General features: G+C 37.5%; 1 protein-coding gene across 7 annotated transcripts in view; it reads left to right on the forward strand.

Moving 5' to 3' along the window:
* Positions 1 to 21,403, forward strand: part of MIPOL1 (mirror-image polydactyly 1) — a 186,719-nt gene that overhangs the window by 159,748 nt on the left and 5,568 nt on the right. For all 7 annotated transcript variants that reach the window (XM_038137478.1, XM_038137483.1, XM_038137480.1 and 4 more), the window contains one exon: positions 2,053 to 2,283. In XM_038137478.1, the coding sequence (XP_037993406.1) occupies positions 2,053 to 2,283 (231 nt within the window). The remainder of the gene's footprint in view (positions 1 to 2,052; positions 2,284 to 21,403) is intronic.

Genomic DNA, 21,403 nt, shown 5'->3' on the forward strand with positions numbered 1-21,403 from the left:
TCCCTCTGGGAGCAGTTACAACTGGTGATATTCCTTTGCAGGGTTGAAGCTACTCTGACTTTGGCGACTGAGGAAGCCTCTTGCTCTCTACAGGACTGCACAAGTGATATCAATTCATGTCCCTTTTTCTTCTGCCTAGACACAGTTAAGGCAGGTCCCTGAAGCTCTGAGACCCAAGCTGGAGCAGGAAAGAGGCCGTGTTGCCATAGTAAAGCAAAAGACTTGCTAACAAGAATATGTGAATTACTGAAACCCAGGAATTATTTAAATACCTCTGTGACCCACTCTTCAGGCCTAGAACTCCCATTTATTTTTTTATTATAGCATGAAGAAATAATCTTCAGGTGAATGAAGGAATTTCAAATTAGTAAATTTCAGAAGGGATGAAATAAAAACAAAACACATATTGATGGAAGTCTGAAAATTACATGCTTTTGAAAAAAAAAAGTTAAAAGATCTATCAATCACAGTGCCTTTATCTGGAGGAATCACACTGGTTACAAAGTGTATACATCAGAATCTATTGGTCGGTCAGATGCAATCATGAGTTAAGACATGTAGTATTATATTGCAATTGTAGTAGTATATATGTGTTTTTCATGGCCAGTCCTTGAAAAGAATCCTGGTTGTAGCCACAGAGAGCCAGGATTTTAGGATCTAAATAAATTATTTTATTTTTCATATATTCTGGGAAAAAACTCTGAGCTGGTGTGAAAAAGGTAGAATATTTAGTCTATCCTCCAGTTTTTGTTGCTTTTTTTTTAAATCAGGGACCCATATATTCACTGAACAGTTTTGCTTCTCATCTGTCTTTTTTTTCTTTTAATCTTGTGCCAGGTGTTTAAGAAGCGGGCAGCAGTGGTGTTTCAGTAACCTGCTTTCAACACTATTTGCATACCTTTGTGTTTTTCCATGGTGATCAATGCTCAACTGTAGTGAAACTTCAGTCAGTAAATTTCATGTGCAACCACTAGAGTAATTTCTTTTAATTAGTCCATTTTAGGAATTTTAATGTCCCTTTGTAAATATTTATATTTTCAATATGTCTTCATTTAATTGAGAAGATTTTTCACATTGTTTTCAGATAATCACAAGTAATATGCACGATGATAGGTCAACACTCTGAACTTTTAGTTTCGCTATTTCTCTTAGTTCATCCACATTTTGTTTGTCCATGTGTATTATATTCTAGTTTATTTATGGTTTTCCTTCATGGGCTGTTGCAACAGTCAGTGTTTTCCATGCAAACACCTTCATAAACTGCAGAGAAAGAAAATATACTATTGCATACTAGCAGGTGTCATGTAGACTGTTGAATACTTTAATCAGTGTGTACAGCTACTAGAAATCCACACTGAAATAATGTTTGATTTGTCCAGAACTTGATGGCACACAAATACAAAGCATTTAGTACTATATTCTGGTTTGTGCATTGAAAGAGTGTTGGGTTTGTGCTCTTTGATTTGGAATCTCTATGAACTTACCTCAAAATCCTGGATAAAATGAAACGGAGACCTTTAGAATTGATTAGCATGTGCAAATCATATTACTAAGTAATCCTGCTGATTTAGTGATTTTAATTTTTGAATTGTAGTGGTTTTATTCCTTTCATTTTATTGAAAAGTCTTCTTTTGCAGATAAATCCCCTTTAGCTGGTGGTTCTGCTTGCTGAAAGAGGGTCCTGTGTACCACAAGTTATTAACACATCAGTAACTTATACTGATTAATTCAACTTCATGTAAATAACAATAAAAACTTTTTGCTGCAGCTCAGAGGTGATCAAGAAGATGACACAGCTGAAAAATACTTACTCTTGAGTTTTTGCTGATTTTTTCTTTTACTTTTTCAAATTTTTATGGTTGTTACATACTTCCAGAAGAGCATTGCAGAGAAGGTTTGTTCTTTTTTGTTCTCTGTCACTTCTGAATTATAACTTCTTTTACTACTAGTCCAAGTGAGTCCATATATATGACAATATTGAAAGTATTAATTAACTCTTGCAGCTCAACCTTAGTTTGAAATTTAATAACATGTATGATTTGGTTTTCCCAGGTTATACAAGTCTTTGTCTGAAGGATTGAGTCTGAAGAACCAGCCTAGCTGTGCTTTCAGTACTTCTGAAGGTGGACTGCAGGGAAGGGAGGATGTTGTGACCCTAACCTATGGCCAGATTGAAGATCTGGCAGCTCAGCTGCAGCAAACTCGATCTGAGAAAAAGGACACTGAGCTGAAGCTCCAGAAAGCCCTGGAAGCTTCTCAGGAGGCCAATGAAAAAGTTCAAAAGTAAGTCACTTGCCTTCCAACAAAAATTGCAGTTGTAATCCACAGGAAACATTTTTCCTGGTATTTTGTCTATAACTGAAAGTGTGGCAGCACTCAGAAAAGGTCCTTTAAAACGATTCTTCCTTTGTCAGCTCATTTCCTACTCAGTGTGAAGTTGATCATTTTAACAGTTTTGTGCTATTAGGCAACTCAAGGTACCTCATTACTGTTAAGGAAATTGCTTCCTACATGTGCAAGGCACAGAGAAAGTCTTTCCATCTCCTATGAATGGTTTTCACTGTTCTTTTACCCCGTGGCAATCCTATGGCTGCAGAGTATTTGCCTTTATAATTGCATGGTAGAATATTACGGTTCTTATTTTTGGTCTGTTACACATCTGGCAGGTTTCTTGCCACGGTAGATGCTTATGGGGTTGTTTAGGGATGGCTTCAAAATCTCACTGAGAGCCACAGGAAGTCTCTTGAGTCAGTGAACAGAGATTGTATTCTCTTTCCCATCATGAGTTTCCCTGTTAAAAGGTTATTGAACTCCAAAACCTGAACTTCATCTCTAGTGAAATTCTAATTGTCGTGTTTGTTATTAGTAGTGCCTCTTGACAGTCCAGCACTTCTCATCTTTGCATTACATTCATCAACTGCAAAGTTCTCCTCTCTCACCCTTCCAAGGTGGCCAATGCTGAGCTGATGCAATTGTCCTGTCTGTCCATATATGTCTTCAACTTTAATGTCTACAGCATATTTACAGAGTAGCCAGAAATTGGCTTATAATATATTGCAAGGACCTAACAAAAGCTTTTATTGTTTAAAAGAAACACATGCGGAGTTCTATTTAAAATCAGTTTTATTCCTATTTTTTTATTTTATTCATAACTACATAAAATACAATTAAAGTATTTATATATGAAAATGCATCTTTTTAGTCATCTCTTTAAACCCTCCAGTGGCTGTTTGATAATCACTCAAGTCTTTATTCTGAGCGCTTAGACATATTTGGAACTTTGAGAGGTGTGCGCTTAATTAAGAAAAAACCTATTAAAAAAATTAGGTTATGGTAAAGAGAATATTGGTAGAATCTTTTTAGCTGTTTTTATTTGTTACATCTGGTTTTATTTATAAATGTTTAATAATATAGCTATTCAGCAGAGGTTGAGTTTTTACTGTTTTGGTTTTTTTTTCTGAAGTGAAACAATCTTGTTTAATCCCGTGTACCCAGGGTGGCTAAAGTAGAAGTGCAGCCACAAACTGAATTAAAGTAGTGGTGATGTACCGCTATAGTGAAAAGAATTTACGTAATTTAACATGCTCAACTACTTGGGAAAATTTTGGTCAGGTTAGTTTTCATTATTGTTAAGATCAGACGACTGAGCCTATAGCAAAATCAAACAATTGGTTGGAGTCTTTTGATGACAATAGCATGCCCTTTTTACCACGAAACTGTGGAAATGCTCTGCGCGTCTTCCCAGCACCCGGAGTCATCCACCCCCATCTTATAATTCAACCTGCAAACAGATTAAGCAGCTGAGTTTGTGGAAAGTGTGTTTACTTTGAGCTAAGAACCCTTGTGTGACACTATAGAGATTCCTCTGACACCTCTGGGAGAGCTACACAGACAGTTCGTACTCATCAGCAGGGAAACCGGGCTGAGAATTCCCAATTTCTTTGTAACCTCAACTGCTTCATACAAATCAGTGTTTGGCAATTAGGCAGGAACTCATTTGTTAGCTTAGCATTTTATTTAGAAGATGTAGGATGTTCTACATTTCAGAAAAGGACTGACAATTTATAAACCTGTCAACAGAAAGGTTTTTTGGTATTAATTACAGTAGTATTAATTATTAGCACTGCCTTAAAAGGATGCTTAATGTAGTTTAAAATGTGTCACTAAAATTCATAGACTAAAGACCATTATAAATAATCTGTTTTCTTGACTTTTTAAAATGCTCAACTAAAATTGAATTCTGACATATGAAGGGAGTAGTTTTGTCAGCTGTATAAAGTAGTTTCTCAATATTATTCAGTAAAATAGCAACAGTTAAAAATCAGAATAGTAAGATAATTATGACCTTTATTAAGAAAGAGCATTACTGTAATTAAGAATGTTGAGAAAATACATACTTTTTATCTTCATGCAATGTATTTTACTAGGTTTACACTGCCTTTGCTAATCTGTTCTTTGGCAACACTAAAGAATTTTTTAATGTTCTTAAAAACTTCAGTGTTTGCATTCAGCATGATATGCAGAGGTTAAAAGAGAGTTGTAATTCTCCACAGCATTTCCATCATGTCAGCCATTTGTGTACCCACCGGTAGTTGTTGCTTTCTAGACATGAGACCCGAGTCAGAATAGTGGTCCTGTGCTTTTCATCAGGACAAAAAATATCTAAAAAATTTCTTGATCCTATCCCACACGAAACAGCAGGTGGATGTGAACCAGAAGGGGGATGTTTTGGTATCTACTTATAGTCAACTTGGGTGTAGTAAACATCTGTTTATACTGAAGTAGGGTGAACATCTCACGTTGGCTAGCTGCAGTGTGAGATATAAACTGAGACTGTCTGCTCTTGCCTGTGATGATGATTCACCATCCTAACAGGGATGCTGGTGTAAAACAAGAAACATTGATGCTCAAAGGGTGGCCACACAGATTTAGCTGCATTTGCTTGAATATCTTTTGATTTTGAGACACTATGAAGATACACTTAGACTTTTAAGAGAGCGCTATACTTTATAAAGCAAGTACACATTCTAACTGTGGTCTATGTAAATGAATACATGTATGTACACACAAAACAATACATACTTATTCAATATACTATTATCTGCACAGTAATATTTTAATCAATACTCTGGAATGGCTATGACTATAATTTTCTATATTTAATTAATACTTCTATTTTGTGGTTACAAAGAATTGGGACAGGAGCACAGTATTCACCAGGAATGTTGGTATAGTACCACAGGCCCCCTGCAAGTTTGTCCTGCTTGAGAAGCCAGGAGCCAGCTGGTGCAGTCCCAGCAGGGAAATGGGGCTGACCTGGAGAAGGTGGCTGGGAGAGTCTGTGAATTAATTAATACCTCTGCCAACAGAGGAAGCGAGGCATTTTAAAAATGTCCTTCCGGCTGGAACCTCTGGGATTGTGGAGTGGTTGCTGATGTCAGTGAGATCAGAGCAGGTCATAATGTAATACCAAATCAATATTAGCCAATTATCAGTAAAGGTTGAGGCCACTTTTGATGTTTTTCCAGGAAATGTTCTATTTTTCTGCAACAGCTTTGCAGCTGGAGGGAATTTTAATGCAATTTGTCTTTTGGGGTGTTCTATTTTTTTTCCTCATAATTTAATGATTCTGGCTCAGTAAAGCGCAGCTCTGCATGTGAGCACAGCTACACTTGCACAGTCGCGTAGCTGTGTGAAGTGGCAGAGGAGGGTGAGTGGGTAGAATTTCTATGTAATCCTCTAAAAATAAACACAAATCCACAAAGCAACAGTGCAGTACTGAAATATACAGGTATGAAAATAAGCATAAATTGTGAGAAGGATCCTGCTTGTGTACTTTGCCAAGGTAGTTCTGACTATGAATAAAGCTAATATAAAAGTGATGTAAACCAGAAGTCATTGCTTCATTTTTCCTTAACTGTTCATTAGAGACCTTTTCAATTTTCTTTTTCTTTCTTTTAAAGAGGAAGTCGGGAGAATTACAGCTTTGGATAAAAATTTTTAGTTGATTGAATACATAAGAAAACTAAATGGTCTTCTGAATTAAATTAGCCTTAATAACATTCACTTTACCCCTAAGGTCTGATTTTTTTTTTGACCACCTAAATTTCATTGTGACTGAACACATCCTTTATTTGTTTAGTCCTGAATTTCTCTCCAGCCTTTTGAAAATGCTTTCTCTGCTTTTGTACTTGTTCATTTATTTTCTGAGCTGATGCTGAGATATAAGTTGATCTATGAAACAACAAAAACAGTTACTACCAACAGTTGACATGGATAAAAAGAATACAAAAAATGTAAAGAAATAAGAAGCAAGCGTTTATTAAGTAGTTAGTGTCCCCCTCTTCTGCAAGTAAAACTAAGCTGCCTTCTGAGTGCGGGAGCTGTGTGTATTTCACATCAATGTCCAACCCGTTCTTCATTGCTGGCTGGAGGGTCTAATCTTTCCCAGAATGATCAGAGCAGTGCAGTTGAAGAACAAGGATGAATATTTGAATAATCACACGACAATGTGAGGTGACCCTCCGACAGGGGACTGACCAGATACACATATGGATTTTGGGAAGAAGCTCTGATGCTCTTTTTTAACACAGCTGTGAGAAGAATGTGGCTAAGACCCAGTAGTCTTTCTGGAGTATAGCTGGCAAAGGAAACCATGAGGAGAAGAGAATTTAACACATGGGTGTAAGGGAGTTCACTTCATTGATGCGATCTGAGGGGAATGTCTAATGACTGGAAGAATCAAACTTGGCAATGAAAACACAAAGCTCTTTTCATCAATTCAAATGCTGACTCTAAAGCTGCAGATGGTTACCTCCAGCCTTGCCTATTCAGTGTGGGGTTGTATAAAATGGCACTTTGGTGAATACTAATAGATCAAAACAAAGATTTAATAACATAAAGATGTGGTGTTCATTTTCAAATGAGGATACAGGTCAGTGTCTCAGAAAAGAGTGAAATAAGTATCTTTATGTATGGGTCTAAAGTCTCTGGAGAATTTTAACTGCAAACATATCTTTAGTGTGCAGATTGTATTCAGTATGGGGCAGTTATGCCAGGAACAGGCTAAAAGCAAGATTTCAGAATTATTATACTAATTGAGCCTCTCTGCAACATGCAAATGTTGTTAACTAGTTATCTCCTTTTAAAATCATACCTACATATATTTAGCTGAAGTATACATTGTAGCTTGTATGTGTTGAGCTACTTGTTGTAGGAAAGAATGGAGCTAGTTAATTAGAAATTGCAGGCAGAAGCACTTCACAAAAGAAACAAGTTGTACATTCACTGTGACTTAAAGCTGTTTGTTTTGGAGGAACCACCAAGTCTTAGAGAACTGAGTCGGCTTTATTTTAAATTTGAGAGAGCTATTCCTTTCATATTCTTCTTTCAAAACAATAAATATGATTTAATCTCTTACTTTATAAAGATGTTATATTTGGATGTTGAGACTTTTCTATAAAAGTAAACCACTTTTTTTGTTGTTTTTTTTTTACTTACAAAATTGTACTCTGATGCATGTCAGATCAAAACATTAAATACTGGAGGCTAGGAGTGCGATTTCATAGATACTAATAGGTACACTGATTTGTGTCAGTAAATAATTTAGCACATGTCAAAAGTGATTTTCCTTTTAATGATAACTACTGAGCTGCCTGCTGCTGTGAAATTCGGCTGAGTTTGAATAGTTGGTAATCTTTTAATATCATATGGGGAATAATTTAACTGGTGCTGGCGTTTTGAAATGTAAAGTACGTCCTGGTGTCTTGTTGAAGAATGTAGATACAGAGCTAGTTTCTTAGTTACAGCAAATTGACTTTGCTCTGTCACACTAAGTTGCTTTCATTTGTCCCAGTTAAGGGTATGACCTGTAGTTTACTGAGAAACAGATGCTGGTGGGTACATTCAAAAGACAAGTGAGTGAGGGCAAGGTGCTAAGAATCTTATACTTGCTGTAGCAATCCACAGAAGTCAATGGATATCAGAGTTTGTATGGAAGGAAATGGAAAGCAAAGGAAGACAACTTTTGTTGTCAGTTTAAGATACCAATGCAAATTAGCAAAGGTTCTGGTTTTCAGAATTGGATCAAAACTTATTAAATGGGATTCAAAATGGAAAAAACTCCATGATGAGGACTGATGTGTTGGCTGCCTCATACAATGATTAAAAGCAGATTAAAAGCTCCATGGGGCCCATAAGAGATACACAATCTCCACAGGCAGGGTTTTATGGTGTTTAGGAAACCCACACTAGCCAGATGGAAGATTCCCAGACACGCAAATCTACCACATACTCTGAAGAATTCTGCAGAGCTGATGCAAATTTTTTTGGCATACCAGACATGAATAGGAACATGAGAAAGTTAAAAACACAAAATCTAGTAATCATAAGTCATACCACATATGAAATTATTACCATAGAGTAGCAATTACAGGCTGTGTGAATGCACAAGATTTAGGGGCAATAGGCTGCAGTAGTCTGCTTTAGTCAGTGAGGAAATAAGACTAATTGAAATATGTGAGAAAAGTCATGCTTGATCTAACTGAAAGCAGTACATAGCAGGGTCAGGATTTTTTTAAATACTTGGAATTCTGCACTAACACCAGTGATTCCTCTCAGAAAAATTCCCCTCAGACTGCACTAACATACATGGTGAAATGATGAATTAAACAGTCTTGTAGAGATACCTGTTTGTTGTAATAAAAAAAAAATTCAGTAAGCCAATGAGGTTATGTGCAGCCTCAGAGAAATTCAACATATAGACAGAAATCAATTTTCTGGGTCTGAAGGAAATAAAATATTGAACTAATATTCAAATCTAAGGTGAGCTGAACAAATTCAGTCATCGTTGGCATATTCTCTGGACTGCTGTCATTACACATTTCTGTATCACTAGGCAGATCATTTTTCCTTTGGTAAGGCTAACATATTATTCATACTGTACAAAAGGAAGTATGTAACTTTTGGAAAACTGGAATGAAATATATTTTCCTGATTGGATTATATTATCTTTATTGAATTACACCAGTTTTTAATTGGGCACTTCATGTTGCAATCCAGCTAAAAATTTGCAGGCTGTGATGGAGGGAATGCCTAATAACTCCGTACCACTAATACTGTTAACTTCTCTGCCCAAAGAATCACTTTGGATAAGCACTTGGGATAGAAGGGCTTGGAGAAGCATAAGCTGAAAACTTCTAACTGAAAAAAATTATTAAAAAATTTACTTTTGGTCTTTTCTGTCTGGTTTTCATGGAGAAGCACATGCTGAGACACAGTGAGGCACGCCGTTTTCAGAGATCCATGCAGAGCAGTGTGACCTCTTTGAAAGACATTTCTTTCAAAAGTGTTCTTGCCATCTGCCCCCATCCCACCCTTCATTTTCCAAGTAGTTGTTTGGGAGCAGGGTTTCTCCTCCAGGGTGTGACAGAATGGATCTCAGTTTTCTCCTCCATCTGTGGAGATTCAGATATCCTGTACCTCGGAGAGGCATTTTAGCCACACAGGTCTGGTCTGGATGCTCCCTGTTCTTCGCTTCGAAGCAGTGCCATGTAGCAGAAAATAATGCAGGCTGCTTGGATCAGAGAGGAGCAAATAGTCTACTCACCTCCAAGAAACAAGTCCTGTTTCTGACACTTACCTTTAGGGCTTTTTCTCAGATTTATCCGATGCCTCTTGAACATAAATATAAAACCAGTATCAGAACTTCCATCTCCCGTTTTCCAGGTGGGCACCTGTGATGGCCTCCCACAGAATCACACCTTCAGGTCTAACAGCATTTCATATGTTTCTTCTGTAGAAATTCACAGCTTCAGAAAGAAAAACATAGAAGTGTCTTCAACCCTGGTGTGTACTGCTCCCCTGAGAAGCGGCAGATGTGGGTTAAAACCAGGTTTACCTTAGCTTGGCTGCATAGTCTAACTGGAAGTATTATTTTTTTATGCTTGTCTTGAAAAGGAGAACTGATAGCACTGCTGTTGTCTTTATCACCTTCAAAGAAACTTGTGGTCTTGGTTTTAGAGAAGGCAGCTTAAGGACTTCTGAACAGCCTGGAGTAAGACATTAAAAGTTAGGGACTGCCCTTAACAAAAGAGGTTGTGGTATCACTGCTGAAAGCCTCATACAATTCTAATGTGTGATATTGCCAGAGCAGATTATAGGATATCCTCCTCCTGATATTTTGAGTCTCATTAATTATAGTGAGGCCTGTAGCATCTGACAGTTTATGATCAGTGCCAGTATTATGCTCAGTGGTGCACTTAAGAGAATGAAGACAAAAAATCCCAATCAAAGGGAATGACAGGTATGCCTTTTGTGCATTCCTTGCACAGCCAAGATATCCATTGGCTGCAGGGAGTTTCACAGGGATGAAGAATGCAAAATTGCACATACAGTCAAAGTCAAGTATTTATTTTCTTTTTGTAGCTATGGTTTACTTTTACTTAACCTCTGTACATTGTGGATTGCAGTGCAGATATTGTTTTGTTAAAGTATGGGTAGTTACAATATAAACACAAATATTTATTGTCATTTGAATATTTATCAACTCAGCCTTTCACGAAAATAAAAGCAGTGCTGAAACTTCATTCTCTCAAACACTAAAATGTATTCTATGAAAGTCAAATGTTTTCAGAGTCAACATAATCACAGCATCCCAGTTTTTGACCTGTGTGTTCATTTACAGTTTACTTATAGCTGCTTCAGAGAGATGGAAGTTTGTAGATTACAACATGGTTTTATTGATTTATCAGTAGCAAAATACACTAAGTATACACTCAGTAAACTGGATCAGCTAGCTCTTGGGCTTGTATTGTATAATATCAGCTTGTTGTGGAATACTTCAGAACAAAATCAGAATGTTGGCATAGTTAACTTCAGTGGTGTAAACCAGACTTGCAAAGACTAATATTTAGTAAGACCAATAACACAAACAAATTAGATTTTGAAGTTGTTTGCCCAATAGGAAGAAGCATGCTGACACAGTATTTGTAAGCTTATAGTTAACTATTCTGTGACAAATTATTAAATAACTTTGAACAGCAGATTGAGTGCTCCTTGAAGAATAGCAAGAAAAATTTTTCTCAGACTTGCTTTTTTTTTCAAAATGATAAAAAGAGTGTCACAGCAAATACTCATTTAATTTAATATTTTATATCCAAATAAAATAAGTCCATGGCATTTACATTGCCGTTACTAAATAGTATTTGGTTTGTTTGCAAGAGTCATTTATTTGTGGCTTGGCTGAAGGAATAAAAATAAATTTGCGGTTCTTTCTGTTAATACTCATACTGTTTCTTAACATATGCAAAAGATTGAGTACTGTAAATGTATATGCAGAAGCTCAAAAAGAAAGCCCAGACTTTCTGAAGCTTCTGAATTACGTATAACCTTTTAGAGAATTGCTGGGACAGTTCTTTACAACAACAAAAATAAATAACTGACTAAGCCAAAAAACTATTTTATTTTAAGCAAACTTGAAATCATTAAAATTTTTCCACTGCTTAAAATTAAGTATACCTTTACTAAACCAGGGGGAAAAAATTGCAGTTTGTGTTTCTGAACTACTACTACTACTACTACTACTACTACTACTACTACTGAGCAATTGATTAATAGTCAGATTTTTCCATAAGGTTTTTTTTTTTTAACAAGGTTTTGTAGAAGGACAGCATCAACTGTGTTTATGAGAGCTAACAACAGCTTTAACCCCAAAATTGCCACCGTTGCTTTGTTGGCAAGTTGCTCAACTTCCCTGTTCTACATTTATGCTGTGATGTGGGTATAAGGATACAAATCCAAACACTGAGCTCTTGGAAGGCATAAATCTTTAGGACCAAATTTTATCATTTTAGCTTCAGATCATGGAATTCTTGCCCATAGAAAGTATCAGAATTCAGCCTTTGAATGAAAGACATTGCAGGTATAGTGTATTATGCAGGTATTGAAATTTGTACAATAAAATTGTTTTATTTAGCCATTTACTTTGTGCCTCATAATATATGTATTTCTATAATTTCTATTTCAGCCCTTGATAAAATGATCATAAATTATTTAAGGGATATAACACATGCACATCAGATAAAAGGGATATCTAAGTGATGCATTCAACGCAAAAGACATTTTGTAGATTTTGCTCTATGCTTTTGAAGAATTTTGTGACTCTTTATGTAAAGCCAAATTTTTATGCTTTCGTCAACAGAAATTAAAAGGCTTTTCTCCTACAATCTCCTACAATCCCACTCATGTCATCACCAGGCAGAATTGCCACCAAGGGAAACATCAGGAGGAAGAGAGGATGTTTTGTCCATGGATTTTTTTGTTAGTTTTTGAGGGGAGACTGCCCTTTTTTCTGGAAATACTTTACAGAAGTATGACCAAGTGTGAGTTGTCCTCAAACCACCAGAGGGGTAGAGAGTTCACCTGCCAGTCTGAGCCCATTATGAAGGACTTATCACTAGTCACAGCTTAGTAAAATGCTTTCCTTTTACATCCATACCTGTTTCCATTGCAACTTGATCTCCAAGTGCTGTGGTGGGCATCATTCCAGCTTGGGCAGTATCACATCGGTGACAAAATACAACAAACCTATGTAAAACTTACTTTTAAAGTGGAGGGATTTGATGATAATTTGTAGGAAGGGATTTTCTCTCCATAAGCTCTAGATTAATTTTGGTCAAGAGGTGGAACCACCTCAGGGAGGTAGAACAGGATTGAGAGCTGCTTAGAGCCATTAAGTCTGCATTGGGTTTTTTTAAATTCTTGTGGAATCAAGAAAAAAGTTAACATTGTCTTTCTGGTTAATGATATGAAGGGGAGTTTGCCAGAGCTGTGCTTTAATGGGATGTACCTGGGAAACAGCCTGAGTACTTGTCGTGGTTTAACCCCAGCCAGCAGGCAAGCCCAACACTGCTGCTCGCTCACTCCCTCACCAGTGGGATTGGAAGGGTAAAAGCTGGAAAACTCATGGGTTGTGATAAAGACAGGTTCATAGGAAAAGCAAAAGCTGCACATGCAAGCAAAAAAACCCAAGGATTAATTCACTTCTTTCCATGGCAGGCAAGTGTTCAGCTATCTCCAGGAGAGCTGGGCCCCATCACACAGAACAGCTACTTGGAAAGACCAACTCCATCATTCTGAATATCCCCCCTTCTGCCTCCTTCCTACTCCCTTTTATACTGAGCACAATACCATATGATCCAGAATATCCCTTTGGTCAGTTTGGATCACCCATCCCAGCTGTGTCTCCTCCCAACCTTCCATGCACCTCAAGCCTCTTTGCCAGTGCAGCAGTATGGGAAGCAGAAAAGACCTTGGCTCTGTGTAAACCCTGCTCAACAGTAAAAAAACATCTCTCTATAATCAACTCTGTCTTCAGCACAAATCCAGAACACAGCCCCATACTGGCCAGAAGAAAATTGTCTCCACCCCAGCCAAAACCAGCACCATAGCACATCGGTATTTGCAATTGTACAAACTCATTGTAAACAGGACTTGACCAGAAGGTGTCTGAAAGAAGTGAGACTTGATTGGAATAGGCAACTGAGAGGTTCAGACTTGACTTTACAAGAAGTCTAACATGCAGGAAGGTGTAATATGGTGGTTTCAGACTGATACTTTCAACTTCTAGAGTCTCTTAATAAGGCCATTCTCTGCAGATCTGTAAATAAATCATAACTCTTCCTTTTTCACAAATTTGAAACGGTTTGTCTTAGATAATCAATTTTTGACATTGCTTTTAAATTTTTGTGAAGATGGATTTAGAACAAACCAAAAAGGAGGTCCTTTTTTCATCTCCTGAAATACATTTCTGTTGAATGTATTATAAGGAAATTGGCAAGCTCTTGCCAGACACAGTTCAGACCCCAGATTGAGATGCTTAGAGAAAAAGGCTCTGTATTCAGCAATTTTAGTCTCTAACTCAGTGGGATATTTTTTTATTATTATTATGTTTGTAGACGTGAAGAACCCAGATCTGAAACTGTATTGCCCTCAAGAATGTGAGGAACACTTCAGAGACACAATAAGATTGCCTGATTCGTGGCACTTTAATGATATCAGACATCATTACCAAGGGGCAGGACTAGTGTTCATCGGGAGTTTTCAGGAATTAACATTTCATTAATTATTCATTATTCATTATTTATTCTTTGAATGAATAAATACTATGACAGAATACTTTCTGAGGGGAAGACATATTACCATAAGGTAAAACTGCTAGTTTTCCATAAGCACGTGACACAGACTGCCAGGAGGTATTTGACAAGAAAATCCAGGAGACCCTTGCCTATTCATATCAGCACAAACTTCATGGAAATGTAAGGAGTAGGTTCCCATGTCAAGATTTCTCCTAAGAAAAGAGAACAGCTGTGACACAAAATGTGTGAAAACAGTACTAAAAGTGCTAAAGTACTCAGTGCTAAAAGTAATTCAAGCTTATGGAAGAAGGTATAGAAAAGGTTTTTCTGGCACAAATATCAGTAGTAAGCTTTGCATAAAATTGCCATAATAAACTATTGGATTCAAGCTGGAGTGATAAAGGAAATCTGGAGATTTGTTTAAATAATCTGATGTGCATCATTTGACTTTAAGTATGCCAATATATCCTCTAATTCAGCTATTGTTCATTTTTTATCTCTAATATCAGCCGCATGCTCAGATGTGAATGGTCTATCCAATAATAAGAGACTGGTCTTTATGATGTGTTGTAGATTTCTATGTACTGAAATACAGCGTAGTTGTTTCAGGGTTTATTTTTCTTTCTCAGAAGCTCATTTATTTTTGGCAATCAGTGTATGCTGTCCTGAGCAAGCATTTGAAAGTAAAGGAGTGATACCTTTCACAAGGTGGCATTAAATCCAGCATAGAAGCAAAGTCCTGATTTTGTATTATCCTCTAATGTGTAACAATCTACATCAATGCAAAGTAGGGTGAAATGCTGTCAAAATAGACCAACTGTGTTTACTGCTCACTTTTCCTGCTGCTAGTGATGGCACAAGGTGAATAGTAATGGTGAGCTAGCTCATAATCTTCCAAACAGAAGGTAGAGGGCAAACAGTTTGACAAGATTAGTTATTGTGGACCACAGATAAAGGCTTAATATTTTAGCCAAGGCCTGTGTAAGCCAGGCTTATTTTAAAATATGTCTGCTGTCAAGAGCCCAACTGGCTGTATTTGCTTCTAAGTTTAATCATATACCGAATTACTCTTTTGGGTTGAGAAGATGCTGAAAGGGATTTAATATGAATGCTTGTTTGGTGACAGTGCTTTTCAGAGGCAGAATGGTTTGCCCTGCCAAATTTAAGGCCTGTACATTTAATGGAACATACTTTTTGGAGTGACATTACAAACAGTGTCGGAAAGGCAGGAATTGGCAGTGGTGCCTGTAGCAATTAGATTCAGCACTGTGGTCTGCCATGGTTTAGAGCTCACTGATGCTGCTAAATCAGTATCTGAGATGTGTGTTTTAAGACCAAGAAGGACCATTAATACCACTCAGTCCAGCCACTTGTCTGACAGAGGACACTGAATTTTACTCAGCATCAGGTTCAAAACCATGGCTGAACTCCAGCATGCCATTTAGAACCACGCCCAGACTCAGATCCAAAAAATACAGAGGGAACTTGGTTAAGAAGAGAAAGGCAGCCTGTGCACTGGAGCCACATGTAGTCTTTATCACCATGATGGTTTATGAAAGAATTGTTATGGACCATTAAATTCAATGGGCAGTGATTTTTACTGAGGAGATAAAAAAATTATTGTTAAAAAGGCAGACTTTTGAGGTAGCAAAAATAATACCTGAATTGAGGAATAAGGGTAATTAAAAATTAGCTGAATTTGCCAGGAGTGAGAGGGTGATGGCTGTGTAGCATGGTAGATAGGTCATGCACTGCAAGGTCATATCCTTGACACCAGGCTTCAAAACAGTGAATATCTAAGTATTTTATTCAAAGCAGCCTCAAATTTTGAAACTGAGGACAAGCCACCCCAACACCCAGTGTTAGCACAGTGCTATTCCCTTGAGAGGGAAGCAGCTGGGGTCCAGTTCCCTTGTGCAGATAGTAAAGCTGAACCAGTTTGCTCCAGCCTCCTGAGTAAATGATCCTATCCAAGTGACCGGATTCTGGGCAAGACCAGTATCACAGCAGCCTCTCTTCTCTTTGTCATTTGTTTCCTTGAATTGACAGAAAATGCCTGAAAACAAGTATGCCATTTAGAATTTTATTAAGTTTATCCAAGAGGAAAACTGAAGGAAAGGAGAGGTAAAGGAAGGGAGTTTTTTCATTTTATTCTAAATGAAATTAAGTAAATTTGTTTGTATGACCACTCACCAAACAACCATTCCCTGAACTCTTCTGCTAAACTGCTTGCAGTGCTTTTGTCGAATGCATTTTATTGATCTAATATATTTTCAAAAGCTTGGTTTCTAAAGGGAATTAGTGTCAGCAAAACACATTCCACAAGAAGCCAGAAATCATGCAAGTAAGGCCATCTTCATAGCCTGAGCCTAATCTTATCTACTGGAAAGATAACCAAGGGCTATAGCTTAGGTTTATAAGCCTTTATATAGCGTTTCAAAATCCAGGATGATTTTGGTTTTATCACTTAACTCCTCCATTTGCAGGTAGAAACCATTGTTTTTGGCTTGTCTGTATATTGCTTTGCAGATTAGGACATGGGCTACTTGAAGGGTGCCCTTTTCTGTCACTTGGGTGTCCATTTTGTCTATCTCTGGTGCATGATTCCCAGGAAGGTCACTCCATGACTGTATAACTGTCATATTCAGAACCTGGGAGTAAAGACAACTGTTGTCTTTGGGGTGAGTTCCTTTGGCCAGAGGTGGAGCAGTGTGAAAGGATGTACCAACCTGTGTGGATTTAAGCAGCTGCAGAGTTTTTACTGATCCCAAGTTACAGGTTAGAGCTAGACTTCTTCAGCAGAATGTGTGAAAGAGGGAAGCAAGCCAAAAATGTGCATGAGAGTGAGCAGTAGGGAGTAGTAGGTAACATACTTGCATCAGTCTGTTCAGCTTCTGGGCTCCCAGAGCAAACTTCTCTGTCAGTTAGGATTTTAAGTCTGCTTTATGGAGACAAAGTCTAAAACCAAAATTGTTTTTACTCACAGGAGTAAAGCTTTGATAAAAGTCAGAGCAGATTGACAAGCAATTCAGGATCTGTGTAAGAACACTCCACATAACAACATAGTCTCCATCCAGGCATTGACAGCTGTGTGCACAGGGGACAAGGGAACACCGTTTTAAATACCTGGAAGAAAATTTGAGAATGGTTGAGAATATGTCTTGGGGAAGACTCACCTAGTAATGATCCTAGTAATGAACCTGTTCAGGTGTTCCTGTTCTTTCCTCTAAAGATGAGGATCTTCTTAAAGCTTAGCGACATGTTGAAAAGGACAATATTAAGCCTGTAACATGATAGCAGCAAGCCCCTTATGGAATTCTGTTTATTTCTTTATAGAACACAGATTTAATTGCTCAATTCCAAATTTGTATGGAGAAAGCATTAAGCCACTGCAATTCAAGACTCTTAACATTGTGTCTTTTGCTAACTTAAAAGTAATGATGGACTGGATGTCCCTTTCCTAAACTGCGTGTTTTATTTATTTTTTCCATTTCATGGGAGCATCACAGAAGTATGTAGTGTAGATAAAGAATATTTCTAGCGTCATCTTTGTGCTTTTCATCAAGGCAAAATCCATCTATCTTGAAAAGCATTGGACATTTTTACCTTCTACTTTTGGATATATGTAAATCAATAGAAATAAAACCAAAGTTGTGCCTATCCATTTGAATCCATAGATTTTTCCTGTATTTTCTATGTCCTTTTGTACTCACTTTGCATGCATGCATGCAATAATTGTATAAAGAATGCTGATGTGGCATTCGTTGAGAGAATTTATTTGTTAAGGGACAGATTTTCTAGAAGTATTTGAAGAACCAAGGAATAATGAAGGTCATCTACTGCAGTTTTCAAAAATTTCTAAGGAAGAAATTAAAATCTGTGAGAATGGGGAGTGAGCCCTTAAGAGGCTTTGTAGATCATTCCAAAAGGTGTGTGTCTGTCCTTGCACATTTGGACCTTCAGCACTACCACCGAATGGCCCGCTCGCCATATCATTCTTCTGTCTGATCTAAAATAAGAACTCAAATACTTTCTTCTTAAATTTACTTATTTAGTTGCTTCATGAGATGCAAATTCAGTGAGTGTCCTTGCTTACATCTCAGGAGAAAGTGTCACGTTGCACATTTAACTTATACTATGAGGACTCTTCACAAGCAAAAAGGCAAATGTCATTTGTTAGAATGTTAGAATTGGTTAGAATTTGTCTTAGAATACAATCAAATTTAGTCAGTGCTGCTTTCAGTTAAGTAAAATTTGGTGAAATTACTCGAAGTAGCAGAAGTTGGTTTCTTCATGTCTTCCATATTTTGAATAAAACCCTGCAAACATTGAGACTAGTTCCCAGTACCTTCCATTCTTCTGTTTAAATTACCTTTGATCTTGAGGTATAAAACTGTTACTGAAGTTTTCCACATTCAAATGCTCAGTCTCCAGAGGGAGCTGCCTGCAGTATCCCACTGGGCTGGGCACAAAGCCTTATCAACTAGGGCTAGCTCTGCCACCCTCACCCCTCACAGGTAGCACCTCACTGGCACAAACAGCATTTTTAGCTGCCTTTTATTACTCACAATGAAAATGTGAGTTGGGATGACAGAGTTGGGCTCTTGGTGAACAAAGAGTCCAGGATTATCATTCCAAAAAGCCCCCTGGGGGCTATATCAAGAGTTATTAACCACTGATTCAGCACATAGCATTATTTTGTAGGCTTAAGTGGGATTTCAGTGGTATATTGGGTCTTGTGTCTGTGTAGGGGTATATTTTGCCCTCTGTTATTTTATCTTATAATAGCTGCTATCATTTCTCTTTTACCTCGTAGCTTAAATTTCTTTCAAAGGTACAATATCTTAATTGACTGCTCCCTTTTTTTTCTCTTCTGATAAAGAATAAATAAAATTGAAAATCTACATATGACTGAAACAAAAGGCAAATAAGCTCTGCATGGTGTGTATTTGGTGAGGAATACCTCATTTTGATGATTTCAGTCATCATTCGTTTGAAAAGCAGGAGCTATGATTGTTAAGCCTCATTATTTTCAATGAAGCCTGACAGTTTCAAGGTCAAACAGAAGACAGATACTTTCATCCCAGTGGTATTTCTCTTCAAACATGGGCAGCTCTTCACTGACTTGTTCTGCTCTGGTGTGCAGTGCCATTGCTTGGTCACAGAGTGGTGCACATCTAAACCCAGTTGTAGGACAGTGTGTAAGCTGTGACATCCAACTTGTGTTTCCCCAAAAGGAGCCTCAATTACTGAGGTCATTCTGCCCCCCCCCACCCACCCCCCGCCTTGTATAAGCTACACAATATTTCTTTTTAACTGAACAGTGATTTAAATAAGCCATGATCTCAGATTTTACAGGTTTTATGCTGTCTCCCAGAAAAACAATTTTCAGCCCAAGCCTTCTGTTTGTCCAAACAGTTTGAAATGTTTCTCCAGTGCTTTTATGTCTCTAAAGTACATTAGAGAGGGTGCTAGTGTGAAAGAGACCTCCAGCAAGAGTTAAAATGGCTGAGAGAGCTGCGGTGCTTCTGAATACACATGCTAGTGAAAGAGGACTAATTGCCATTGCTGTCTGAAACTGCACATGGACTGACAGCAGATGTAACAGGGAAACTTCCCAAAAAGAGAGGCTGACAAAACTGACTGATCAGGAACTGAGTTAAAATCCTTAGAACTCAGAAAACATTGATGAATCCATGTGAGAAAACTTACAGGAGCAAATAACTTGTGAAATCCCTGACTTTATACCGGCATGGATTGACAGCAGAGTTATGGCTGTTTGGGTGCTGCCTCTATAAAGACAAAGTACAGTAGATGTTTTTTACAAAACCAGGGGGAAATGCACTGGTTGGTTAAGAAGGACAAGTGACTATTGGAAAACTGAAGGGAGAGGAGCAGTTTTTCAGCAGTTGCTACCTAAGCAGCAGTTTTTTACCTGTGTATTCGTTCCCCCAGAGTCCCTGTGGAACAGCTAGAATGAGCTGAACTTTCCACATACTTTTCCTGCTGTCTGATGATTACATTTGGGTGGTGAATTCTTAATCTCATTTGAGGAATTAAGTCACCTGGTGAGTACAATGAAAGGTGTAGCTTCATCGTGCTTGGTGGTTCCTGGAAAACAAGAGTGTTTCAATACGTACCAAGCACATTAGTCATGACTTGTGGCAATAAATCCATGTTGACTAGTTTACGTGCACTGAAGTTACTAATGCATTCATGAGATAAAATGAATTTTGCAATTTTGATAAAGCTGTGTTATTTTTATTTCCTATCTGCGTTTCTCATGTTGTATAATAATTTTTTAATTGTCTTTCAAGATAAGAGAAAAATGGTCAAGTTTGTAACAATGAATACAGCTATTTGAACCTACAACTCTGTTTATCCATTGTGGAAGCTCTGTGTATAATATTCTGGACATGGGTCTGAAAGTGTTCTGTTACACACAGTGTCTGCTTTTATACAGATAGTTTATTTGTGAGAGAGTTTTCATTGAAGGATACCATAAAATACAAACAAATTGAAGGAACAGCTTGAATACATGATTTCTGGAATGCTGAAAATAAATGTGTGTAGATACAAATTTAGTCCTTTGCATTTGTCTACATACTTTAACCAAAGAAAGATCAAATTAAGCCAGTGAGATTGAACATGTTTATAGTGCCTGTGCCTTAAAGCTAAGAGGATTGGGCAGCTCTCTGTCCTATTCACTTAGACTGTTAATTTTTTTGTAGTTGTATTGACACAAGAATCACGCAGGCCACCTTCAAAATATCATCATCCACATCCTCAGAAACTTGGCTTGTTGAGTATTTTGAGAAAGTTTTTACATAAAACACATCGACTTTTAGACATAAATTTATAAACTGGACAGTAAAAGTATCTGTTGGATAATGGGCAAGATATTACTTAAGGGGAAACAATAGTTAAGTGCTACATTTAACAAGAGCCATGGACAGCTCATATTTTTAAAAGTATAAAAAATTAATTGTCCTGCTTACACCAAAGTGTGTATTGTACCACAGGATTGCTGCACAGGATTTTGTGTTAATACCATACAGGGACCTCAGATACTCCATGCACTACAAAGGAAAAGTGAGTTGATATATATCACTGACTGCAGATGGGTTGGGTTGTAGGTTAAAAAGTTTTTTGCAAGTTGTCTGCATTTTCCCTTAATGTCTGTCTTTTACAGTAGTGCTTTGTTTCTGAGCATGACCACCACCAGGACAGCTTGGTTCAGTGCAAACACTGTCTCTTTCAGCCAGAAC

This window comes from Motacilla alba, chromosome 5 (genome assembly GCF_015832195.1).
Source record: "Motacilla alba alba isolate MOTALB_02 chromosome 5, Motacilla_alba_V1.0_pri, whole genome shotgun sequence".
In the NCBI taxonomy this organism is placed as follows: Eukaryota; Metazoa; Chordata; class Aves; order Passeriformes; family Motacillidae; genus Motacilla; species Motacilla alba.